The sequence below is a fragment of the Melospiza georgiana genome, chromosome 20 (genome assembly GCF_028018845.1).
Source record: "Melospiza georgiana isolate bMelGeo1 chromosome 20, bMelGeo1.pri, whole genome shotgun sequence".
In the NCBI taxonomy this organism is placed as follows: domain Eukaryota; kingdom Metazoa; phylum Chordata; class Aves; order Passeriformes; family Passerellidae; genus Melospiza; species Melospiza georgiana.
In genome coordinates this window covers 8,414,587-8,439,860 of record NC_080449.1, presented here as the reverse complement: position 1 = coordinate 8,439,860, position 25,274 = coordinate 8,414,587, and the positions used below count along the sequence as shown (strand labels likewise).

Genomic DNA, 25,274 nt, shown 5'->3' with positions numbered 1-25,274 from the left:
CAGGACACACAAATAACTACAAATCAGGCTGATCATCTTAGGAAAAATTTCCATTCTGATTCCTGAACTACTTACAGACACCATCAGAACACAGCTGAACTGAAGTGTTTGTGTGGCATTATGAAGAAAACTGCTTGAAAATCTTACCTCCTCCCTGATGCCTGCTATGACAGGGTCTGACTCCTTCCACTGGTGGGTCTGTTTCTCTAAAGCTGTGCTGGGGAGTGCTGATTTGCCCTGGGGAAAAAAAAAAGACAAAACCAAAACAAATGTTAAGGATATATCCATTGTAACAGGGAGTTCAGAATATCAAAAAAGGCCTGGTGTTAAACTCCATTCACACACTCTGGTTATAACAGGTAAAATACAGCTCTCTAAAGACATGCAGAAAACATTATTTAGAACCACAGATTTGCCACTGTTTCAAAATCAGAACTTAGCTAATTCTTTGACCAACATTAGTTCAGTCCAAAGAATTCTAAGCAATTCATGGGCCATGAAAAACATTCATCCTCCAAAGAAACCAGACAAGTTCCTGTTACCTGAGCAGAGCTTGGTTTTGCTGCTGATGGGGTGACTTTGGCTGTCTTCTGTACCAAGGAAGCTGAAGGAGGATTTTGAGCAGGACGTGCCACTGGAATTTAATAAGAACAACAGAAATGGATGAAGTTAAACAAAGCTTGAGGAAACAGGCAGTGATGAGAAACAACCAGCATTATCAAATCCAAAAGCAGTAGTGCTATGGGCCCCAATGCAAGAACACACCTTCCTCAGGTGCCTTTTCACTTCCATTCAACTTCTCTTGTGACTGCTTTGAGCTCTGGTCAATGCAGATGGAAGGTAAGGCACTGATTTGTGTGGCTGCCCAGAAACCCTCAGAGCACTGAAAGTGCCAGAACTTCTGGGTGAACTTAAGCAGCTGAATATAATTATTTCACACATGGCTCTTTGAGAAATAGAGCACAAATGGAAAAAATGCTCAGTTTCAAGACAAAGTGATTCACATCATGATGGTGTGCCAATCATGAGGGCCTCTGGAGCAGGAAAAGCAGCAGGAAAAATCAGCAAAAAGCCAAATGAAGCTCCCTGTGTCCTAGAACTTGTAGAATGTTTTTCATAATGCTTTATTCCCAACAATAGGTGTCAGACTCCTACCTGTGGCAGGCACAGGGGATGAAGTTTTCAGTGGTGTGGCAGGAGGGGCTGCAACAGGCATGGATTGGCTCAAAGAACCTACAGGAGCAGTTTTGGAACTGGTTGAGAAGGAAAACATTGTGGAGGTGCTTTGCCCACTGCTGCTGGTGGGAGAAGAGGTGTCTACAGCACTGAACCTGCAACAGAATGAATAAATGAGTGAGTGAATGAATGAATAAATGAATGAGCACCCCCTGGGATCAGAACTACTCAAGCTGCAGATACAAAATCACGACCGTAGCTTGTGGGATAGTGGGAAGGAGCCATTCAGGATAATTTCTGAATACATGGAACCACAGAGACTTCTATCTTAGATCCTCTCATGAGCAAAAGCTAAATGCTACCAAAAAATACTACCCTGCTTCAAATGCACCTCATAATTTTGTTCCAGCTATAGCAAATCTGAGCTGCCCTTCACTGCTCATCTCAGAGTAAGGCTCAAACAAAAATTCTGTAAGAAAATATGAATTTCTATTCATTTGCACACTCAGCTCCTCAAGGCAGCCAATTTAAATATTCAGCCAATTCACTGGTGTATCATTTGCTTTATACACAAAATATAAAAAGCCCTAAGAGCTCCCATCAGATACTGCTGTAGTAAAGATTTTTCTAATTCAAAAATAATCATTTAAACCATCAGAAATTTCTTTATGATGCATTTACATGAAAGTTCTTCTCCTTAAAAAGCAGCTCCAATTATCTGAGCTCTGTGTTTTAAACCACTTTTTCTAAAAATAAAGAGCAAGTCTCAGGAGTTGGAGGGAAGAGTGAGTATATGACATCTGAGAACACTCAAATCCATTTTACATGGCTTCTAATCAATATTAGTTTTTTTTTTTCAGTCAGTGTGAACAAGCTTTGAAGATTCCAGATCCTGTGCTCAGTGAGCAAGTGTCCATTTAAGAACACAACCAAAAGGTCTGGCACCTTCTCTGCTGAATACAGAGTGGCAAAGCAATTCATCAGCTGTGGCTCCAGCTTCCTCTCAGGCTGGGGTAAGGAACCTTCAATAAACTGTCAGAGAATCTTGTGCTATCACCACCCCACTCAAACAATTCCAGACAGAAGAGGTTTCCCAGCAGTCCTCAGTCACGATTTGCATCAAACCAAGGCATGGAATCACTGTTTGATGCCTATTAAACAAAGATATAAACCCCCCCTAAGTCTCTGGCAATTTATCAGTCTAAATTTTTGGCACTGTCCCTTGACTACTACACATGAACAAAATCTCTGGCATGGGAAGCACTGAGGGTTTCCACAGCCACAACACTCTTGGATAAAGAGGGGCTTCCTCAGTGCTTTCCTAGGAATGTGGGGAACTGCTTTCAGGGCAAAAAGCCAGACACCATCTTCAGAACTACCACACATTATCCATGACTGCAGCAATTTAACATGTATCCAGCCCCTGCATTCAGTGCTGAATCTATTTACTTCTCATTGAGGTTCACTTTGACTGAAGAAGCTGAAGGTGTAAAAGATGACTTCTGTGCAGCAGGTGCTGTGGAGAGCAGCGGCCCAGGTGAGCTGTCTGCAGCTGGTTTAAAGTTCATGGAGCCAAAAGGAAAAGAGGTGGCAGGAGCTGCTGTAGTGCTGCCTGCAGAAGCAGGAGTCATGGATGCCTTGGAAGAAGCAGAGGAGAAGGAGAATGTTGCTAGTCCAGTCAGAGCAGGAGTCTGGCCTTGCTTGGAGGCATCAGTGGCAAAGGAATATGGTGGAGGATCACTGCCTGTGGAGCCAGGAGCCTTCACAGCTGAGGGCATGAAGGAAAAAACAGCTGCTCCACTCCCTGCTGGAGGCTGACTTGAGGTGGGCACAGTGGGAGCAGCAGCTGGGGCTGTATCAGGCTTCAGAGAAGTTGGAGTTGTGGTTGGACTTGTGGCAGCACTCCCTGCAGGAAGACAAATGGGAAAGGAGGAGGCTCATGGGGCTGCACTGAGTCATGGCAGAAGGTATTGCAAGGCTAAATCTGTTTGATATGGACAGCTCAGCACTGCTCCTCTCACTGGACAGTGAGGGAGAGAGATGGCAGAGCTGGGCTGGCAGTCCCCAATCCCAGCAAGTGATACAGAAACTGTACAAAGTCATGATCAATACAACAATCTGTTCAGATTAATGTTGTCTGCAGTTTCCTGTGAAAAAGCTTCACCTTCCTCCATTGATTTTGATGAGGTTCCTGCCATCTCAAATAAAATAAGCAGTAAGCATTCAAGTTAGCCAGCACTGCAGGAAGGCAGGCTGCCAAAAAGCAGCTTTCTGGCTGGGAAAGGAGAAGCAAATTTGGGCACAGGAGAGAAAATGGTGCATTTGCAATTATTTCTCTATGAATGCAGACAAGCAAAACAATCATCTTACCTGCCTACATCATACCACACAGAGCAACACATCTATAACTCAAACAAAACTACTCCCATTCACCTGCTGACACAATTTTCACAGTGCTGAGGAAAGCTTTAAATAGAATTTAAAAAGAATTTTATTTAAATAGGATTTTTCTGCAGTCAAACACCTTAGTTCATATCATGACCTCCTGTGGCAAAACTATGGAGGAAAACCATCATCTTTCTGAAGTGTGCAGGCCATGCTCAGAGCTGGGCAAAGAGCCTCCTAAAACTGGTCTGGCCCTATTCTGCAAAATAGGGACATTGCAGAAGGGATTGCACAGAGAAATTTAAATGCACAGCCTGCAAAGTGCTTGAGATCCCACAAACAAACTCCATGATCTTGGAGGTCTTTTCCAAACCAAAGGATTCTGTGATTTGGTGAACAGGACTTGGTAATTTTATACTCATGCACCAAAGACAGAACAGTCCTGGAAGCTCAAAACACCCAAGAACTGCTCCCCATTATCATTATAAAGAAATAATATGTTTTCTGTGACCACATGTATCTGACTACTGAACTGACAGATCAGTGTGACAAAGATCCACAAATCCCAGTGCTCCCAGAGCCCCTGGAGCACTCACCTGCTGCCTTTGGAGCTCTCTCCCCTGCCACCTGCAGTGGCTCTGGGGTCACAATAAGTGACTTGACTCCTGGGTTTTGGTTGATCATGTGAAATGGGCAAAGCACACCATCCGTAGAGAGCAGGATCAGAACTGGAGCTGGAGCAAGGATCTTCTCATCACCTGCCAGAGACCACACATGTAAGTCCTGCAGTCAAAGCTTCCTATTCTGTTCCTGCTGGAATTGCCTCCTTCAATATTTCTTACATTTCTACCTTCTTGCTTTCATTTGCATTTTTGTTCCCTTGCTTCTCTGTCAGTGCTCAGATCTCTTCCTTTATCCTTTTGTATTCCTTTGTGTTTCTGACTTCATGTTTCATAAAAGAGTTGTTTGACAATTGAATGTCATCTCCTGAATGACAAAGCCCAACTTTCACCCATCAATTCCTGTGCCAAGCTTTTTCAGATTTTGAAGCAGTCATTTTTCCTCACTGATACTCTGCTCCCTCCTTCAATTCCTCTCAGCAATCCCCACATTCCATTGGGCCCTGTCTCCTCATTAACATTCATATGCATAAACTACAAAATGGAATTGCTACAGAGGAAGCTTTTTAACTTTAAAGAAAGCAAACATCAAACAAATATCCTCGTGATCTGAACCACTGACATAAAATACTTGTGTTTTATGCAGCTGCTTTGTGAGTCTGCTTCAGTACAAAAATTCTCAGAACAGTTAAAGGCTTCAGAACACTCTCTGTATTTCTAAAATTCTGTAATAGTTTAACTGTGCCTAATTACATGCAAAAACCCAAACCCAACACATACAGAGTGTAGGAAAAATTTGTTTGTCAGGCACAGTGAATAGCCATTTTTCTTTACTATTGGTTCTTTAGGAAGAGCTGTTTCCATTTGGGAACAAGCTCCAGGACAAATCAGGTTTCTCTGCAACCTAAACTTGCTGTGAACTGCAAAGCCAATTAATGTGTAGCCAAACTCTTGTGTCAGAACACAGAAAATGTATTAGCACAGAGCTTCTCCAAAAACCTTTTTAAAAACTCTGAGGCAGCATAACACAGGCTTTAAAAAATCTGTCCTGACAGATTTCTTAATCCAGTAACTGTATAGATTAACAGAGAAAAGGCTTCAAATTCAATTTGGCATTCAAGTACAAATGTTTGACCTCAATTCCCTACTGCAGGTTTTTTTTCAGGTAAAGGTCTCAGTTAACTGGCACCCTCCTGTGCTCTTCAGGAACTCCTGACTGCAGTACCTTCCACTCTGCCTGAAAGCATCTCTATTTCCATCTGTCTCTGGCCTTCAAGGCAGAATTCTCAGAATTCACTGAGATGCAACACAATAGCTCAGATGTAGCTTCAGACTTTGACAAAATGCTTTGAAGGGCCTTCAGGCAGCACAGAAGGTACAGCAATAATGCAGCTGAGATGTGGAGCACAGCAGGGTTCAGGCAGTACAGACCTGAGCTTTAATGCAGAATTAAAACCTACGCATTCACCTCAGTGATCTTTGCTGTTTCTGGCTTTGAAACCAACCCACTTTTCCTTTAGATCCATGCAAATGTACTTGATACAAAACAGTTCTGCAAAAGGACATAAGTGACAAGAATAAAAAACACCTCATGGGCAGCCTGAAATCCCCAGTGTTGGAACACAACTCCTTTAAACTCACTAAAATCTCAGTTCTGGGGACAGATGTAACTCAGGAGCTTTGTTTGTCATGTCTGTTGGTTCATATCCCAGGATGCTGAAAGCTCCAGGAAAAAAAAGAATTTAACACTTCACCCCTGAATCCTTACACAGAAGTGAAGCCACGTGCTGTGGGTTTGGAATTAAAACAGCAGGAGATGTGTTGGTCTGCCTTTCAGAATGATCTCCCAGAACTCTGAGCACAAGGCTGCCCCTCAAGAACATCAAATATACTGAGATTTTTGGACTACCCCACAAGAAAGACAAACAAGACTTACTGATCACAATAGGCATGTTACTGGTGTAGTCCACAGCAACACCAACAGGCAGAGTGTCATCACTTTTATCTGTCAGAGGAAGTTCTGCTCTGCTTGAGTCCTCCAAAACCCACGATTCCCAGTTCTGCAAAAAGTAAAATTATTGCTACATCAGCTACTGCTTTCCTGTGACCAGCCTTCTTCAGCACTCCAGCCTACAACAGCTGAAACACCAGCTAGAGAGTAACTACTTAAATTTGTCAGATTAACAAATGCCAGAAAGATCAGGGTCCTTCACAGATTTCTGTGTGACTTCTCATGTATCACTGCACGTCAGAGGTCAGATATTTTTAATGCTTAACTTCAACTGATGACCCCACATCAATCACTTTATTATAGTGAGTTTGATCAAATTTTGCGAATAACAAAAAATAGACTTCTGGAACTTGATTCACAACACACATCTCTTGTTCACCTAAGAGTTATCTTCAGATTATGTACAATTTAGAAGCTCGTTTAGTTTTGGGATGTCTTAAAAAAATCATCATCTCATGGTATTCCAGGTCTTATACAGGTTATACCTGGGGAAAGAAAATGCATGTTTGCACAGATGCAACACAAAATACATTCCAAAATGGAGTAAAAATATTACCTGATCCCCCTGCCTGGCAAGAATGCTGACTTCTGTGGAAGCTGCTGAAGCTGCCAGAACTAGATCCCTGTAAGCATGGACACAGACAGGTTAAAACTAACATAACAGTCCACTGCAAGGTCAACAAAAAGGAGGAACACAATCTATGCAGAAGCACTGATGCCTCAGACATGCATACCAAGGGAAGGACTTTGCCATGATTCCTGCCACTCACCATTCCTCCACAAAATTGAGGAAGTAATGATGTTGTCTCTCAGTGCAGCTCGTGTAGCACGGTTCCATGAAATTCACAAACTTCTCTGGTCGCTTCTCTTCCTTTTTCTGTAGGATCAACATTGATAATTTATCCTTCAATGCACCAACCAAGTGATCTCCCTTAAACTTGACAGTATCAGGGCACACCAGTAACATCACAATTGGATCTCAGCAGAGAACAATTTACTCATTGATTTTCAGGTGGATCCTACTTCCTCCACTTAATCCCCCAACCTCAATCCCATGATTTAGAGCACGACTAAACTCAAATTCTATGTGGTGCCAACATCAACAATAAAAGCAACTCTCCATTGTCATGAAGAAGTCAGGAACAAGCAACAGACACTATTGTCATTGTGACTGCTGGCACTTACAGGCAGTATGGCTATGACCACTTGTGGAGACATCTCCAGTGTCCCATCAGCCTCTGCATACACGATGGCAAAGACATAGGTGCCAATCCAAAGCACATCCAAAACTGAAAGAGAAAGCAAATACCTCAGCCAGAAACACTTCATAGTTAATATTTCCTTGTTGATTTTAACTGTGCACAGCACACAAAAGGAAATAACAAGCAAATGGCAACTAAACTCCTAAACTACCAAGCTTAAGAATCACAGAAAAATCACACTGTAATTTCATAATCATTGCTATACAGGTGCTATAACTAAAGACAACAGGGGGAACAATGAGTAAAATACTTTTGAAGAGAAAACAAGTTAAAAAGTAATAAAAAGATGCACCTTTAACAGGATTGTCTGAGTCATAAAAGGGAGGACAAGGAATCACTTTCTTCTCCTGCAGATTCTGAAAATAAAACAACTCTTAAATATACAGAAAAGGCAATGAACAAATCCAATTGCAAGTTTTGCAGAAAGCCCAGAGAACTGGTTTAAAACTCACCCATTCTTTAACAATCATGGGCCACTCTGAAATCATGACTTCAGTGACCAGTGCAAACCTTAAACTAAACCAAGTATTGGCCTAAGACACTTGAATATTACTGAAGCACTTGGGTAGCATCACATGGCTCACACCATGTGCCACCTAACCAGATTCTGGAGTTTGTGATACAAAAACCAATCTACCAACCAAAGAAAAACCAACCAACAACCAAAACATATTTTAAACTCCTGAAATCATAAGGCCTTAACACCACCAATACTCACAGGCAGATATTGCACCACAGTGCCATTTTGCCTCCCTGCAGCCAGTTGTTTTCCCTTTGGGCTCCAACACACTAGGCAAAAAAAGAGAAAATTTCATTACCCTGAGGAACTGGAGATGCCCCACAAAAAGAGGACAAATAAATTAAAACTGCTATTTTTTTAACTGAAAGAAAAAAAATAATCTGAATCAAACAAGGCATCATCCAGTCACAGAGAAGGCAGGACTATACAGGTCAAAGCCCAACAGGTGATGATGCTTATTTGCATGTTTTCCTGGAAATGAGTCAAGCCTGAGACAGCACAAACCACAGGTGGGCACGTTTGGTAACTCACAAGACTCAGCTGCTGCAATCAACTGGGAAAGAGTGATTCCACTGCAACACATTTTCTGAGTCTCACTGAGTTCAAACCCTTCCTTTTTGAGAAGAATTTTAAGAAACCTCCTCCTGAGGCAAACAACCTGTGTTTATACACCTCTCAGTCAATGTCTCCTCTTTAATGCTCAAGATTCTGAGTGCCCTCCAAGGCTGCCACTCACCAGATGTGACAGCAGCAGAGGATGGCAGTGTGGCATAGACCTTCACAGAGTCTGTGACCTGCAGCACAGAGATGCTGCCATCGGACAGACAGACGGCCACCATGGTGGGACTGGCAGGGTTCCACTTCAGGTCATTGACCATGGCTGCACCTCCTGAGTCCTTGGCCAGTTTGTGACAAGCAAATGCATGTTTCTGCTGTTTTGCCTTTTGGGGAAGACAAATACACAGGACAGTCAAAGTAGAGCACAAAACCAAACTCTCCTGAAGCCACAGCTCAAAGCAGTTTTGACCTGTCTATAAATTAATGATAAAAACAAGCAGATTTTGAGCAACTCCTGTACAAGACAACTCTCAGAGAGACAGAAAATCCCACCCCAGCTACACCTCTCCTCTGCTGTATTCTGAAAAAAAAAAAAATCCAAACCCCAAACCAAAGGCAAACCCACTTGGCATAGGCTGTACCTGATTTAGGAATGTGCGGACATCAAAAAAGCTGATGAAGGATCCAACCTCACTGGACATCATACAGACAGACAGGGTGAGATTGTCACAGCTCAGAGCCAGGTGCTGCATAGGAAACTTCATGGGAACCAGAGTACTCTGAATGTTCTCCACTTGAAACACAAAAAGAAAGGAAGATGGAATGAAGGGGACAAATTTAAATAGCAGGAATTGTTCTTGTAAAATGAGACAACAAATTTATGCAATAATCTTCAGTCCTATGAACAGCAGTTATTAAAAGTAACATGTAGAAAAACTGAAAGCAAATCCCTTGATCTGTATCAATACAATCTTGAGAGATGCCAAATTTCTGAGAAAAGAAAACGCCACCTTACTTCCTCAGTAACCTGAGTAATAATAAGTGGAAAGATTTTTGGCTTTATTTATTTATGTAGAGAATGGAACAGTTACTAAGGAGAATAAAAACTATTCTGCACTCAGGTGGTGGAACAGTGGTTGCTTCTCCTCTCCTGGACAGTAATTTAGCCAGAGTGGGTAACTCAGTGTGAAAGCTGCCTCAGTGTGTCCCTCAAATCTCACACATCCCTGACACATGCACAGGCTCACAGCTCAAAGAATGGCTACCAACCATTGTTCCTGCCTTCCTACACAAGAAAATGTGGCAATTCAAATGCCTGACAGAGAATGGCAAGGACTGGAACATGTATCAGAAACCAAGAGTTCCATGTCATAAACCCCTACAAACCTGTCTCTGCCAAACCCGTGAGATTTAAGTGTGTCTTACCATGACATTTAAGTGTGGCTTACCAATTTTATTGGGATCTTCTCCTGGCTGTTTCTGCATGAGAAGATCTCTGGTGTGGAAGATCTGCAGGCTGGTCCCTCCTCCAGCAAAGACCAGCCCGTATTTGTTGGACACTGCGAGGAGGCTGGAGCGCTCTTTGGGGAGGTCATCAGGAGAATCAAAGATGCGAACCTTCTTCAGCGCTCTGAACTGAAAATCCTGTTTGGGAGAGTTGGGAAGAGGCTGCTCACATGCTGCCCAAGAGGAACAATTTGCTTTGGCTTCTCTATCCTGCACATCCAGGCAGGCTCTGGCCACTCCATCACATTTTCTGTCTCATCCATAAAAGGACTGAGATCACACCACTTTTTTTTTTTTTTCCCATTGGTTAAATCTTTCTTGTACCCAGTGCTTGTGTTCATAAAATCTGCCTGGGATATCTGACCTTCTCAGGAGCACACCAAAACCAGCCAAGGGATACAAAGAGAAAGGAATAAAGAAAAGATGGTACAGGACTGAACAAAACTTGCTGCTACAGGTACACATTTGCCAACCTACATGCCAGTAACGCCAGTCAAGCACCTGAGTTATTCCCAAATAACTGCCACTAAATAAGGACATTCCTGCAATCTGAGGAGGATGCAGGAACTCAGAAACTTCTGCAAAGCAAACAGCCCAACCACCCTGTCTATGAGGGCAGAAGGCATCTGCATAAAGATCCATAATCACCCCAGGAATCTGTTCCCCCATGTTCCTTCTCACAGTAACACCGGGTGACACAGGATGGGCTAGGCTGGCTCCACCTCACACTGCCCCACAGCCACACATTCCCAAACCAGGAGATCCCAGCTCAAGGCATGCTGACAGAAGGACTTAGAAACATATCACTCTTCTTCCAAAACAAGGTTCCTCCAACTCTCCTTCATCCCTGAAACTGCTCAAGGACGAGGCTTGGAGCAACCTGGTCTGCTGGAAGGTGTCCCTGCCCATGGCAGGGGTTATTAGGATTCCTTCCAACCCAAACCATTCTGTGATTCCCTCCCCAGGCATTAAACACCCCTCTACACCAAAGCCATGCCAGCCTCCACTTTTCCACCCCACAGGCTTGTACCACGCTATACTAGAGAGTCCCCAAATATTTGAAAGTCCTCAAGATTGCCCAGAAAGGCAGCGGAGTGTCCCTCACTGGAGATATTCCCGACCCGTTGGGACACAATCCTGCGCCGTGTGCTCTGGGACGAACCAGTCAGAGCAGGGAGGTTTGCCCAGATGACCACTGCGGTCCCTTCCAGCCTGACCCATCCTGCGGTTCTGTTTCACAAACACTGCAAGGATGTCTCAAACAGCCTCACCACATCCCGAGCCGACCCTCCCGGTTTGTCAGCGCCACGGTCCCAAGCAAGCCTCCCCCATAACCCATCACCGCTCGCAGCCCAGGCCGAGCCTTCTCCAAGCCCCGCTCCCCTCCGGCTCCAAGCCAAGGCCCCCCGGCCCGAGTGAAACAGCCTGTTCCCCCGTCGGGCTGCCCCCACAGCCCCGCTCTCCCCGTGCCTCACCTTCATCTCCCGCTCGGGGATCACGTCCATGTCGTCCCCCATGGCGGCCCCGCGGCCGCGGTCCCGCCGCCCGCGCTCCGCCGGGAGAGCCCCGCGCCGCTTCCGCTTCCGCCGGGGCCGCTCTGGCCGCGGCTCTCGCTGCTCCGGGTCCTCCCAGCGGCTCCTCCCCTACCGCAGCTGGGTTTAATAAACCCTCTTCGCGCAGAGTCAGATTGGAAAATGACTATGAACCAGCGAGTCTAATCTGTGACCGAACACCTGTCACCCACATCACTGAGTGTCGTTCCTTAAACACCTCCAGGGACCGTGACTCCAGCACCCCTCTCGCAGCCCATTCCGATATCTGATCACCCTTTCTGTGAAGAAATTCCTCCCAGGGTCCAGCCTAAACCCCCCTGGCGCAGCTTAAGGCTGTGTGCTCTAACCCTCCACACGTCCTGAGGCGCTGAGAGCTGCACGATGCCCGTGCCTCGCTCCATCCCGAGGGGACAGACCCCGCTGACAGCGGGGTTGGGCTCCGGCCGAACCGGGGATGGCCTCCGGCTGTCCCTGCCGAGCCACGGTGGAGCCTGGCAGGCGGCTGCTCCACCCCGGCCACCAGCCCTTGGTGAGCTGCTTTGATGCTTTTCCCGTATCAGTATTGCCGAAGGGCTAAGGAATAACAGACTCCCGAGTCGGAAGGAACGCTCAAGGATAAATTGAGCATCCTGACCCTGCACAGGCCAACCCCAGAGTCCCACCGTGTCCCTGAGAGCCTTGTCCAAACATCCTGCAGCTCTGGCAGCCTTGGGACCGTGCCTGTTCCCTGGGGAGCCTGGGCAGTGCCCAGCACTCTCTGGGGAAGAACCTTTTCCTAATTCCAACCTAACCCTACCTACCCTGACTCAGTTTCGTGCCTTTCCATCAGCTAAAATCCTGCTCCCTTGGCATGGGCTGCAGTGGGAGCACAGGGATGCTCTGGGTCAGCTCCAGTGCGGGGTGGCTGAGCTGCAAACACAGCAGCTCTGTGAGCTGGAGGAGCCTTATTGTGCTCCAGGACCACGCAAAAGCAGAATATGGGGCCTTAATCATGCCAGGTCCCCAATTTCTTTACTTGTTCAAGTTTTGAGGGGGTCAGCTCCCAACCAGACAGAATGCCAGCACTCAGCCCTATGGGAACATCTTGAGAAGGGCTGTTTCCAGCTCTAGCAGGTCATTCTCTTTTCCAGGACCAAAAAGGACAAGGACTTCCACAGAGACAAGCAATGATGGCTTTGGGCAGTGACCTGAACTGCAGCAAACCACATCCAAGTTTCCCTCGTGTAATATGCTTCCTTTATTTCCTAAGTGAACAACAGCTCCAACACACAGCCAAGAAAAGCAGGTACATTCCCAGAGGCTACCAGGCAGCAGAAAGCAGACATGGGGCTGTGATCTCAGGGAAATTCTGTCCTTTTGAGAAACATGTGAAAAAAGTGCACACAGTAATTCCCTGGGAAACGTGGTCTCCCCTTTAGATAATTCACATCAGACAAGAACCTTGGGCAATGGCTTCCAGAGCAGAGAGAATAATAAGAAAACCCTTCCTTCAAGAGAAGCATTGCAAGTGTCTGCTCTCAATAAACAAGTTATTCCTTAAAACAAGCACTGGCACCTGCTTCTTTTTCAGTAAGTCAGAAAAAAGCGCCAACTTTCAGGAGGTGGCCTCTGTATTTCATCCCACAAACTCCATGGCTTTCAGTCAGTTATTACAGATAAAAATCAGATCAAGACAGTCCAAACCTATCTCCACGATCTGTTTAAGAGTTTATATTAACAGACTTGGAAACCAGCTCTCTTAATCTTCAACCAGTCATATGGACCAAACTTCAGAGGAGATAACAGTAAACACTGACACACTGTGTAGCTTTAAAAGATTTATTTTCAGTCCCTGAAGTAGACTGGTGCTGCTTTTGCTCATAATTTTTCTCTCTGTTACAGTTTTGGTTTTCACACAAACAGTAGTGAGAATGTTTTTGTTGGTTTTTTAAATTATTTAAAAGTGCAGCCTTTGGCAGGAACAATCAGCCTAGTAGAGTTAATCATCTGTATTTCCTTTAAAAAATGTACTTACTAAACCATGATTTAAAAAAGTTACAAGCTGTCAAGAACATTTAAGAAAAGAGGAGGGAAAGGCCAAAGAGCAAACACCTGAATTCCAGAAATTGTGTATGGAACAAGAATCACCACAGTACCCAGAGCGTGGATAGCACAGTCCCAGCTCATATTCCATATTTACAGCCCTTCTTATTTTGCAGATTTGAGGGCTTATCCATCAGGGAAATGGATAATCCCAGGGGACCAGGCTGAAACACATACAGGGAGGTCTGCAAAAATCATAGGGACAGAGCAGCTGCCTGAGGACAGATCCTCATCTGCAGCTGCTCTGGCCAGGCTCAGTTTGGTCACTCAGCTTCCTTTCACCTGGAGGTTTCACTTGCCCCAGGAATCCTGTGGGGCTGCAAAGGCATCACAGCTTGGTTCTGGACTCCATGGATGGGACAGACAACCACCTGCCCAGAGGTTACGCTCCTGGTCGGGCCCAAGTGGTGATTTATCAGGAAGGGGCTCCCCAAGGTGGCATTAACCATCCTCACTGCAGTTGGACCCCGAGATCTGCCTGCAGGATGAGCCCCCAGAGCAGACAGAAACTGTCCCCACTCCAACAGGCTGTGCAGGCAGATCTCTGTGTCCAAGCACATTCCCCATGGGATCAGGCAGATGTGGGAGGCTGATTTGCATTTTGGGGAGGTCAGGAGGGGAAGAACTAAGTCCAAAGTAGGAACAGGAGGATGCAGCAGAGAAGGCACTTATTTCTTTGCACCCATGAAGCTGCTCTCAGGGGCTTTGTCCACATCTGGCAGCAAGGACCATCAGGAACCTGTCGTGACAAGCACAGCTCTGAATCCATAGGCTGGGAACAAAGTAGCTCCTCGTCTGAGAAATGCAGGAAGGGCAGAAGAAAGAGTAAAATCACAGGATATTTTTTGTTCTTTTTGGTCTCACATTACACTTGGTGCTACGGCTTCTGTCTAACAGATCGAGTTGGCTAAGGGATGCAGCAGAAAGACACGAGCGGGGGGGCTCCAGCTTCCCTTGCTGTTCCTCTAAGGCAGGTTAGTTGAAAACTAGGACTGTCCACAGTAAAGAGTAACAAAGCACAGGTAACCTCTGTTACAGACCAGCAAAGCAAACAGTGCCCATTTTACAGCCTGTCCTCTTCAAGGGAGGCTGGCTATGTCTCTCTCTGGAGGGGGACCAGAAGGTTTTCGGCTGCTTTCGTTGGCTTTTCCTTCAAACAGCATGACCCTGCAAAACACAACAGATATTGCCAATTTTAAAAAAGCAAATGTATATTTATCCATCATTGGGGGTGGCATTCTCTGCTGAAAAAGAGCATCTGGCTCCCCTACAAAGAGCACTCAGATAATTAACAAAGCAGGGAAAGCCAACAGAGGGCAGTGCTGCCAGGCTGGCTTTTCCAGCAGCTACCAGGAGTGGGTTCCCTAAGTCTCTGCCGGTTTTCCTCTCAGAGCCCAGGGGATTAGCACATTTTATTTAGACAGCCACTTCCGAAATCCCCTGGGCACACACTGCATGCCAAGTGCTCCTGATGCGTAAAAGCAAATACCACTCCTGGCCCACCTTGCACATAACCACACAACAGAGCATTCAGAAGCCAACACTGAGCAAGCAATTACAGCCCGGGGAGAGAGCAAAAACAAGGAGCAAGGCACTGGCTGTAGGAATCTCAAGCATTTTGAAACCACTAGCACTGTCTTTGTCCCTGAGGACTGCAGCTACGCTGGGAATGCCAGCTGCCTCCATGGATCAAAGGGCTGCACTGCTCTTAGGATGAGTTTTACATTTCTGCTCCTGCTCTACAGGGTCCAACAGACAATGGGGTGTCTGTTAGCAAGAGAAGGGACCTGTTTGTGAAAGCTGCTGCAGTTGGGAGGAGGGATGGGAGATACAGGACACGCTGCAGGCTCTGTCTGGTTCTGTGGAGAAAAAGGAGGAGCAGGGATGTCAGAAGTCTGTGTCTGCCTGGAAGAGGAGCATCACAACAGAGACACAGCACACAGTGGGGAGAATCTGCCAGCAAACATGTCCCAGCTTAGAGAAACCACGTGAGAAGTGGATGCAAGATTCTTCCTCCCAACCTGCCCGGAAAGCTGGCTGTGTTTCTAAAGCTGCCTTCAAAAAGGGGTAAGGAGGATGGAGAGGATCAGCTCCTATTCATGGCAGTTTCAGACAGAAAAGCAGGGCCAGCCTCTGAGCTGTGAAAGGAAATGCCAGGCTTCAATGGGATGGAGATGGAGCCAAGCAAGTGTTTGGAAGCCATTTGTTAGAGCAGCACTTTCAGAGCCCTGTTGAGAGGGCAGAGGGGGCCGTGGGAGGCTAGTGCTGGCAGCCTGTATCACAGAAAACCTCTCCCAGCACAAGCCAGCTGTTTTAAGCATGTGCCCCATCTCCATCTCTGCCCATCCCTCCAAGATCAGGCAGGGACGGAGCATCCTGCGGGATACAGGGTGCTCCATCATTCACTCAGGTCCTGCCACCATCCACAGGGGAAGTCTGTGTTCCCAAAGCCAGCAGGATCCTCAAGGAGGAGATGGGAAGCAGTCCTGCAGTGCTGAATGCCTGCACACCCTCGGGAAGGGAGGGGGATGGCTCCCATGGAGCACGTGGGAGGAAGCCTGGTGCTAACACACAGCAGGCAGCTCTGCTGGGAGCACTCACCACTGCTCAGCTTGTACATCCTCCATGGCACCCTGCAGACTGCCCTGCACAAGGATCCTTGTCTCCCTCCATGAACACTGAGCGTGCACAGCTCCAGCTCCACCACACAGAACAGCCTGTGCTTTCCAGCTGCCCCCAGAGCAGCTCAGGTGCTGCTGCTCTCCCCAGCTCCATCCTGGGACACTCACAGTTTGAGCACAGCAGAGCGCTTCCCAAGCATCAAGTTGACAAAGTCCTGGTAGGAGATGGTGTCGCTGACCCCTCCAGTCACCTCAGAGATCATCCTCTTCAGCTCTAGGTGGGTCTTCGGAGCCCCCAGCTTCTCCATCATCCTTTTGACAGACATCAAATCTGCAAGAGCAATCACTGCTGTCAAGGGGTGACCCCACAGACCAACCCTAGGGACAGAGCCATGAGTTCCCCACCTGAGACCACCTCACCCTGTGGCTGACACTAAAAGTCCTCCAGCACAGCTCAATGCCACTCTGCCCAGTACAGAGCATCACTTCCCACTTGTGCAGCTCAGGATAAAAGTACCACACACTCAGAGAAGAGGGACAACTGCAAGTGCTCCAGGGACACGTGGGGACAGTGCTCTCTAGCTCGGATGGTGGTGCCAAGAATCACAAGGGTGGGGAGGAGGGAAGCACCACTGGGGTTAAAGCTGGAGACAAACAAGCAGTGGGGAGCAGACGCCCCTGCCCATCTCCACAGGCCATTTCCTCCCATTGCACTGCTGCCTGCTGAGACCTGCGGGCCCCTTCCCTCCCGGAAGCCTCAGTCAGGCCTCTCCAGCTCCACACAGGCTGCACTTCAGCTGCAACACTTGTGGAGGAGGGGAACGAGGCAGCTGCCTCCTGGAAGGGCACAGTGCACAAGTGATTACACTTCAGTGTCAGCTCCAGGCCTGCAGGAGGCTGGAACTTTATGTAACTGGTGCTTTCTGAGCCCAAAGCAGGGCTGCTCAGCTGAGCCAGACTCACACCCAAGGCCTTGGCTTCCCTCTGCTCCCTTCCTTGCAAAGCAAAGAGCTTCTCTGCACCAGAGAATTGCTCGTGGATTTATACAGCTCCTGCCTCAAGCCAGGCAAGCCCTAGGATTGTCCAAGTCCTGCAGCTTCCCAGCTCTGAATTCCCAGCTTTGCAGCAGAGGATTGAGTAGAAGGCCTCAGTGGAGAAAAAGGGAGAAGAAAAAAAAAAAAAGCATTTGGAGCAGAAAGAAGTGGAGGAGATCAACAGAACTTCAGTAGAACAGCACTGAGAAGAGCTTAGATCTTGAAATAGGCAAGGAGAGACTGAGGAAGCTGAGAGGCAGGGGCTGGAGAGCCAAGGAAGCCCCTGGCTGGCAATCAAGGTCCAAGCAAGGCTGGACATAGGAAAAGCCCACAAGTTTTCCTCCTCAACACCATGATGCAGAAGGAAGCAGCAGATCCAGCGGCAGACAGGCTGTGGCTCTTCCAGCCCAGCATCCCTCAGAATCACTCACCAATTTCACCTTGGTTGTTCAGGTCAAACTCCATGTATTTCTCTGGAAAAGACACAGAATTAAGTTAGCAGGACTCTAGAGCAGGGGGGTGTGCAGGGCTTTGGAGCACTGCCTGCTTACAGCCCTGAAATAAAGCATTTGGTGATAAGATTGATATACTGCTGAATGCAAAGTTCAGAGGGGGAGACCATCTCAAGGCCTGGTTTTAGCACCCTTATCTCAACTCTAGGGCTCTAGAGTTTAGGTTCTCTTTAATTGTGGCTGCTTTTCATTTAAGCTGAAGGAAAACACTGGCATGAGAACAAGGTATCAGCTGGCTATGAACAGCGTTAAAAGGTTTCCAGCCAGAAAAACAAAGCTCTGGAACAGGCTCCCAGAAGGAGTAGCAAGGAAAACAAACCCCTGAGCACTGCAGAGATGAAGCTTGATCGGATTAGGAGGGGGATTAAATGACGCAGTTGCCTGCAGTAATGAGGGACAGACTCCACAGTGCTCCCATCACTGTGCTCCCTCCCAGAGCAGCACCTGCCAGCTGAGATGCTCAAGGACCACATCAAGAGGGTGAAGCCAAGAACATGCCTGGGCACAGTGATGCTGGAGCAGGTTGTTTGCCCTTCCAGCCTGCTGTCAAACACTGCTGACTCGAGCAAATCCAGCATTGTCAGGGAGAGGCAGAGCCTGCTCCAGAAGGTCTGGTTAGCTTTGCAGGACAAAAACTTGCATGCTGCAACAGGCAGAGCACTGATTTGAGTTAGAAAATTCAGGAATTCAGTCCTGTGCAGTTTCTGCCCTTTGAAGTGGCACACCTGAGCTTCCTACACACCCCTCACCCCTTGATAGCTGTTCCCCATTTAGACTTTAAGCTCTTCAGGCAAGGATTTGTCTGTCTTACAGACCATACAGCTCCCAGCACCGCAGGAGGCCCCCATCACCTCAGCTCCACTAAATGGAAAGAGCAAGATGCCTGCTGGTACCATCCCATCCATGCTGAGCTGGAGAAATCACCCTGCAGTGAGCACTCGCTCCCCACACCAGCCTTGGAGGACTCAAATTAACCAAGCCCTTCCAGGCTGCTCCTTTGCCCCAGGAAGGAACATGGAAAACACCTTTTGCCTCTGCTCCAGGAACACCAACAGGCATATGAGCATGAACACAGAAGTGGCAGGCTAATTTAAGGAGCCAAAGGGAAGAGTGGTTATTTCACACAATGGATTCTTCCCAGGACCTGTGCTTCTAAAGGAAATTGTTGGGATAACTGGACTGATGGGCAGGAGGCAAAGGAATGGCTTGGCTTGGCTTCACCTGGGTCTCAGCCCATGGATTCCTGCTGCCATGAGCTGACCAGGACAGAATACCATGGACAGGAAATACCATGTACAAACCAAAGCTATTCATGCTTCAGGCTGGAGTAAATGTCTCACATTAAGCATCAAGCAACCAATCCTAGAAGAAATCAGGGCTGTAACACACAGCCCTGATTAGGGGCTGATGTGGGACTGCCTCTCCCCACTCTCTGCCTCACCAGAATGACCTTGTGCATTTTAGCTGCCACCTCCCTCACCAGGGTCAGGCACCCCTGCATATGCCTGGGGCACAAACGCTGCTCTGCCATGTCCATGCCCAGCCCATGTTTTCTTTTCTTCTGAGCTGACACTTAGCCAACAGTGCAGAGAACAGAGGCAGCTTTACAACAGCCTCAGCTCACACATTCACATTTCCCTCCCACCCCAGCAGCAGGGACATAGTGGGGCAAAAACCATGCACGGTCCCTCCCTCACAAACACATTTACACAAACCCTGCATGGGGGCTCCATCTCTGCCTCCCCCAGGCTGGGAGGAGGAAATGGGAAGGACAGCAGAGAAGAAATATTCCCCCCATCATCACACAATGAGCTCATTGTTGGGGGAGCTGGAGGAGGCCTTGGAGAGAGGGACAGGCCACGGAGACAAACTCACGAGGCAGCAGGAAGAGATGCCAAAGGCTCTCGTTACAGGGAATTCTGCGCCTGTGACCTACAGTTGCAATGTTTGAAGAGCCCCAATTGTGATGGGAAAAAATAATGCGGGGCTGCAGCCAAAAGCCAAAGCTGCACAAAAGGCAACACAAAGAGATGGGGGAGCACAGGAGGCTCCTCTGTGCCCAGCAGTGTAAGGGATCACAAAACGCCAGCCAGCTTCTTCCTCGCTGGACTGCAAAGCCAAAATTCAAAGGGAAATAGCAGACAATGTCTGAAATGGAAGCAAGGTCAGGTTTTATTTGATTAGAGCCAGGCTGAGCACAAGCCTCGAGGCAGTGTGACGCAGGCATGTTTTCCCAACTGCCTTCAGCCACGGCTTGGAAAGAAAGTGGGTACACCAGAATAACCCTGCCAGATCTTGTCCTCTAACCAGTCTGAGGACAAGCTCCAGAGGACTCCAGGCTTTTGAGCTGTTTCTCTATCCCCTGTCCCAGCAAAAGGCCCAAACCTAAGCCCTGGATCTGCTGACCCACTGGAGTCAGGCTTTGGCCAGAACCAGACATATCAGTGCTGTGTTCCCTCTGCTGGGAAAGAACTAAAACTTTTGGAGAGAGGAAGTCCCCAACTCCTCCAGAAAGCAGCTGACACTTCTGCTTTGTGGAATGAGGCCCTCCTACATATTGGAAAAACAAAAAATAGAGTCCAGCTATTGCATTGCCCGTTATGCCAGTTAGCTTGCTGGGTAAGTAGACAGAAACCATCCTCCTTTGCTGCTCCCCAGGGTTTTGCCCACACAGCAGGTTTTGTAGTAACAGCAGCTGCCAGGCAGGGTGTCTGTAGGGTGACAAGTCCCTGCAAACACCTCTGGAGAGGTGTTTTCCACAAAGGCTTGAGTGGAAAACACCTCTCCAGAGAGTTTCACCAAGTCCCACAAGCAAGGGGGGAGGCATCCATCCGAGCTCAGTCACTTGTGTTTGGCCGAGAATCTCAGGCTGGTGACACCCAAGTGCTGAGGAAAATAATCAGGTTCAGAGCAAACAGTAAGGCTCAAAGGACAGGGCGACCCTCCAGTTCTCACCTTTGAACACTGCCAACTTCTCCTCCAGGCCTTTTTCATTACTGAACTTTGGGTCACAGAGAAACTCCTAAAACAGAAAAAAAAATATCCTCAAGGTTAAAGGTGTGAAAACACCCTGGAGGGCACCTCCAAAGGGCACAATTCCCAGAGAGTCACAGCTGAGCAACAGCACCAGGAGACTTGAAAATGGGCTGAATCCCTCCACACCTTGTCATTAACATTCCAGTGCAAGGGGAATCCCTCTGATGTCTCAGATTTCCCACCAGCAGCTTGAGGGAGGGCTGGACCCCACCTGCCTTTGAAATAACTGCATGAAAGCCCCTGTTCATGCTCTCAAAGTTTCAGCTCCCCACATCTCTGCTTAAGCACACTTAGCATGTGGATTGGGCACTTATTTCCAGCAAGGGCTCCTAGTCCTTGCAGAAAGCACTCTTATCTCAGATTTCAAACTCTTAGATAAACTCAGAGGGGTTGCAAAGAGAGCAGGCAAAGTTTGCAGAATGTCATATGCCCAAGAGGACGGGTATTTTGGGCTCAGGAACTCTTATACCAAATATCCATTTTCCCCCCTCTACCCTGCTCACTTCTGGCCACTTGTCCCTAGCCCCACCTCAAAAACCTTCAGATAGCCATGAGAACAGACCACAGCTTGCACAGCCAGCTCTTGTGCTGTGCCCTGCCAGCAGCACTCCCCACAGCTGTGAGCAGCAGGGTCTTGCTCCTGTCCCTGCCCTCCCACACCAGCTCCAGCCCAGCACAGCTTAATGACTCGATCTGTGTTCAGCACAACACCACATTCTTCAGTGCAGAAATCATTAACATCTGCACAGCTTCTGCATGGCCTGCCCAGGACAAACCCCTCGAGGGGTGAGTGGATGGAGGGCTGAGGCTGTTGCCTACTCTGGGAATGTGTTCCTCACCACTGCTCCCCATGCTCATGGGGAGGGCAGGAGTGTGCTGATCACTGTTGGTAATGCTAATCCTGCTCCTGTGCTCTGGGTCCCACACACCTGGAGCTGCTCCCTCCTTCCTCATTGGGACAGGGGAGCTTGGACTGCTCAGGGAATCCTCAAACCTTCACTGCCATGGCAAGTCTTTTCCCTGCAGCTGAACTAGGGTTTTGTAGGAAGCCCACTAGGACAGAAGTGACTGCCACCCCCTCCTCCCACCCCAGAAACTCCAGATGGGACACCAGACACCATGGCCACAAAACCAGTGTGACACTGGCTTCCCTCATCACCGTAGTCACCAACTCAGATGGAGAGCTGTGGTGAAAAACAACATTTCCAGTTCCTTCTTTTGCTCTCCTTTGCACACACAGTTTCATTTAGCTCAGTTATTTCTACCCAGGGGTATCATTTACCAGCCCAACACAAAGGGCCCAATTCAGCTTTGAGACCTGGGCCCAGGCAGCAGCAGGAGTCACCAGAGACCAGAGTAGTGTTACCTGCTGCCATCACCACTGAACAGCCTCTGCAGAAGGCAAACATCACTGAAAGCCAAAGCAGGGCCAAAACACCTCCTGGCCACTAGGTCACAGCTTCATTCCTGCCCTGCAGGAGCAGCAAGCAGCTTCCACCTCCCAGCAGGACAGGGGATGTGAGGGCAGAGCACAGCGTCTCTCTGGGAGCAAGAAGCAGCACAGAAATGGTGAAGACTGAAGGGAATACATCCAGACCTGATGGCTGAAGGATACATGCCCAGGAGCCACCAGCACCTGGCAGTGTGACACAAGAGCAGCACAGGTGACACTGCACACAGCATTAGGACTCAGTTCCCTTGTGCTTCAACTGGCTGCAGGGCCCACCAGCTCCACAGCTCTGCTCCAGGTGCAAGGAAGCAACAAGGGGCTGTACTTGAAAGGCATTCCACTCTCCACATTGTGTGTGAGCTGGGCTGTGACTGTGATAAGGAAAACACTCACAATGGCACACAGGAATTCAGTCCCCAGGGCCTGTGACTCAAACTCAGAGTGGCTCAAAGTTCCTCCTAGAGCCCTTTGCTAAAGTCCCCATTTTAAGGAGCATGTTCTATTAATAAGAACTGCTTTAAAAGCCTCTCCCCCGCTCCTGCCCTGAACAGCCTTTTTTGAGCTCTTGACTTTTCTAAGCCAATAAACTCAGTCAGACAAGCCCCAGTTACCTGCAACACAACCTGAGCAAAGCCAGATCCATCCTTGCTCCCCAAAAAGGTGACTCCAGCTGGCAGGCCAAGCTCTCACAGGGATGCTGAAGTGCTGAATGCCAGCCACCCTGCCTGCAGGGGCTGGGAAGGGCTGAGGGATGCTCTGCCTGCCCTTGATGGGAGAAGCAGGCACCTGCTCTCTAACAGGCTGAATTCCTTCCCTGCAGCCCAGAGCATTAGAAGGTAAAACAAGGTTGAAACTAATCTGTGCTGGATTAGACCTGCCACCTTGATGCACGAGGCTGGACAATGTGATTGCATTGCCTGAAAAGAGGGGAACAACCAAGAGGGGAGCCCACAAGAGTGGTTCAGGCTGGAAGAGAGGAGCCAGCACCAGGACTCAGCTATCCTTCAGCAGCACATGTGCACTCAGCCTTCTGCCTGCCAGACCCATATCCCAGAGAGAGCTCTGGGGTAGAAACCAGCCAGGAAAACAGGGCTGGAGGGAGCTAAGTGTTAGGATGAGACAATGAGATTAAGCCTGATAGGAATTTGGCCTGATGGGTTTTATTAGGAGCACTTGACTGTTTTACAGCCTCAGGGCTCTTCAGCGCTGGGGAAACCCCCGTCCCTGGCTCCAGCCACAGTATCAGCCCAAGTTTCTGTATCAGCTGCTTGTCAGGGAGGTGTGAGGCTGTTTGCTGCACTCCCCCATTGCCACACAGAGCTGGCAGAGCACAGCAGCGTGGGGGTTGCTGCCCAGAGCACAATGGCTTCTGAGGATCCACGGGCCACCCGTGCTATCTGCAGCTCGGTTTTGAGCTGCTCAAACCCCAGCTTGTAGCGCTGAGCCAGCACACAGGGCAGCAAGGGTGCAAACAGGCAGCTCTGTCAGTGGGAAGTCACAAACCTTGTTTCATTTCTGTCACCCAAACCTCAGCCAAAGAAAAGGCCAGAAGTGATGTCAGCTTAGGGGAGAGATAGGGAACCTGTCCCCTGCGTGGGAACAGCCCTGAGCCTGGGGACACAGCAGGGGCACAGCCCCAGCATCACAGCAAGCACAGCTTCCCAGGCTCAGTCCTACCAGCTTAAGGATGGTGAATCCACCGTGTGCCTGTGTGATCCTGGATGCTCTGGAGAAGCAGAAGCTGCAGCAGTAGGTACATCACAGTCCCTTGATCCCCAGCCCAAGGGCCAACACCACCTTGGCTAGGAGAGATGTGTTAGACCCAGCTGCACACCTTGGTGCAGGGTGTGCTGTGTCTGCCTTCCAGCTGCAGGTTACAAAGGCTCCATTTTAACCAAGTGCTCTTTTTCCACAGCACATCCTAATTTCTAGTTAATTGAGTAATTTCTAATGATTTAATTCCCTCCCCATTGATCTAAACTTCACCTTTACTGACTCACTGGAGGAGCACATTGCTACTTTTCATAGCTTAGTCAGTGTGAGGGCAAGGTGAGCCCATCTCCTCTGGGCTTTCATCTTGTACAGCAATTTGATTTCTGTACTTGTAACACCAAGGTGTCACTAACTAAAGGAGCAGCTAAGAAGTGCTAGAAATCCCAGCACTGTTTGCTTCGAGGTTAAAACCTTCTTTTCACCCTCAGAACTGCTCTTAGCTGGGAGGGATGCCAACAGAGCTGCCCCCATAACCATGCCAAGCAAGGGACAGGGTAAGCCTGGAGCTCGGGGGAAAGGACCTTGCCTGACCCTGGCATGAAGGGCACGAAGCCCAGCGCACTTTGCACTAATCCAGGAGGTTCCATTCCCCCTGCCCGAGGCTTGTGGGACGTCCAGCCATCCCGGACAGCCCGTTCACCCGCTGTAATTAAAAGCTAGGAAGGCTGGACTCAGCTCTGAGCAGCACAAACTTCTCATTCCGGGAAGAAAAAGTTGAAGCGCTCGATACAGCAGAGAGGAGGTTGAAATCCTCCAGGAGAACAACAGCCCCCATTCTTGCCGGAGCACGTTCCCAAAGGGAATTCCATAGCAGCCAGCCCCCGGGCGCCCACCAGCCCGCTCGGACCTGCCGATGTGCGATGTATGGGGAGCAAAGCGCCGCAACACCAGCGGATGGAGAGCGATCCCCGCACAAACCCCGCTTCCTCCTGCGGCCGCATCCCCTCCCCAAAGGGGTTTGGGCAGAGGGGTCTCCAGCTCCTCCTGCACCCACCGCCCCCCTCCTCCTCCTCCTCTTCCTCCCGCCCCCTCCGCAGCCCCCTCCCCATTCCCCACTGCCCACAGGGGTCGGGAGGCGGCCCCAGCCCCACCTTGTTGATCTCGTCCAGCCGCCCGTCGTGCGGGGCTCTCCGCAGCCCCCCGCCGCTCGGCCGGCGCGGAGCCGCCATCGCACC

General features: G+C 48.7%; 2 protein-coding genes across 4 annotated transcripts in view; both read right to left on the bottom strand.

Moving 5' to 3' along the window:
• NUP214 (nucleoporin 214) overlaps positions 1–11,590 on the bottom strand; it is a 39,317-nt gene extending 27,727 nt beyond the window's left edge. For all 3 annotated transcript variants that reach the window (XM_058038213.1, XM_058038214.1, XM_058038215.1), the window contains exons 1-15: positions 11,514–11,590; positions 9,981–10,176; positions 9,174–9,325; positions 8,711–8,915; positions 8,173–8,243; positions 7,747–7,810; positions 7,378–7,481; positions 6,963–7,069; positions 6,749–6,815; positions 6,118–6,241; positions 4,158–4,319; positions 2,626–3,082; positions 1,156–1,331; positions 543–634; positions 148–237 (exon numbers count right to left, since the gene is read on the bottom strand). In XM_058038213.1, coding sequence (XP_057894196.1) covers positions 148–237; positions 543–634; positions 1,156–1,331; positions 2,626–3,082; positions 4,158–4,319; positions 6,118–6,241; positions 6,749–6,815; positions 6,963–7,069; positions 7,378–7,481; positions 7,747–7,810; positions 8,173–8,243; positions 8,711–8,915; positions 9,174–9,325; positions 9,981–10,176; positions 11,514–11,555 — 2,109 coding nt within the window. In that variant the 5' untranslated portion in view covers positions 11,556–11,590. The remainder of the gene's footprint in view (positions 1–147; positions 238–542; positions 635–1,155; positions 1,332–2,625; positions 3,083–4,157; positions 4,320–6,117; positions 6,242–6,748; positions 6,816–6,962; positions 7,070–7,377; positions 7,482–7,746; positions 7,811–8,172; positions 8,244–8,710; positions 8,916–9,173; positions 9,326–9,980; positions 10,177–11,513) is intronic.
• A 1,805-nt stretch (positions 11,591–13,395) lies between these two features.
• On the bottom strand, positions 13,396–25,268 carry AIF1L (allograft inflammatory factor 1 like). Its single transcript, XM_058038216.1, has 5 exons — positions 25,191–25,268; positions 20,796–20,862; positions 17,760–17,801; positions 16,463–16,625; positions 13,396–14,840 (listed from the first exon to the last, which is right to left on the bottom strand). The coding sequence occupies exons 1-5, from the start codon at positions 25,266–25,268 to the stop codon at positions 14,753–14,755; spliced, it is 438 nt and encodes a 145-aa protein (XP_057894199.1). The 3' UTR covers positions 13,396–14,752.
• Between the last annotated feature and the right edge of the window lie 6 nt (positions 25,269–25,274).

What these genes read in the sequence shown, in the direction of transcription:
- AIF1L (XM_058038216.1), bottom strand. Translation starts at nt 25,268, where the DNA reads ATGGCGGCTCCGCGCCGGCCGAGCGGCGGGGGGCTGCGGAGAGCCCCG. An exon ending in GAAGTTGGCAGTGTTCAAAG is followed by an intron (nt 17,802 to 20,795) that starts GTGAGAACTGGA and finishes TGTCTTTTCCAG; the next exon opens with AGAAATACATGGAGTTTGAC. An exon ending in GAACAACCAAGGTGAAATTG is followed by an intron (nt 16,626 to 17,759) that starts GTGAGTGATTCT and finishes TTGCTCTTGCAG; the next exon opens with ATTTGATGTCTGTCAAAAGG.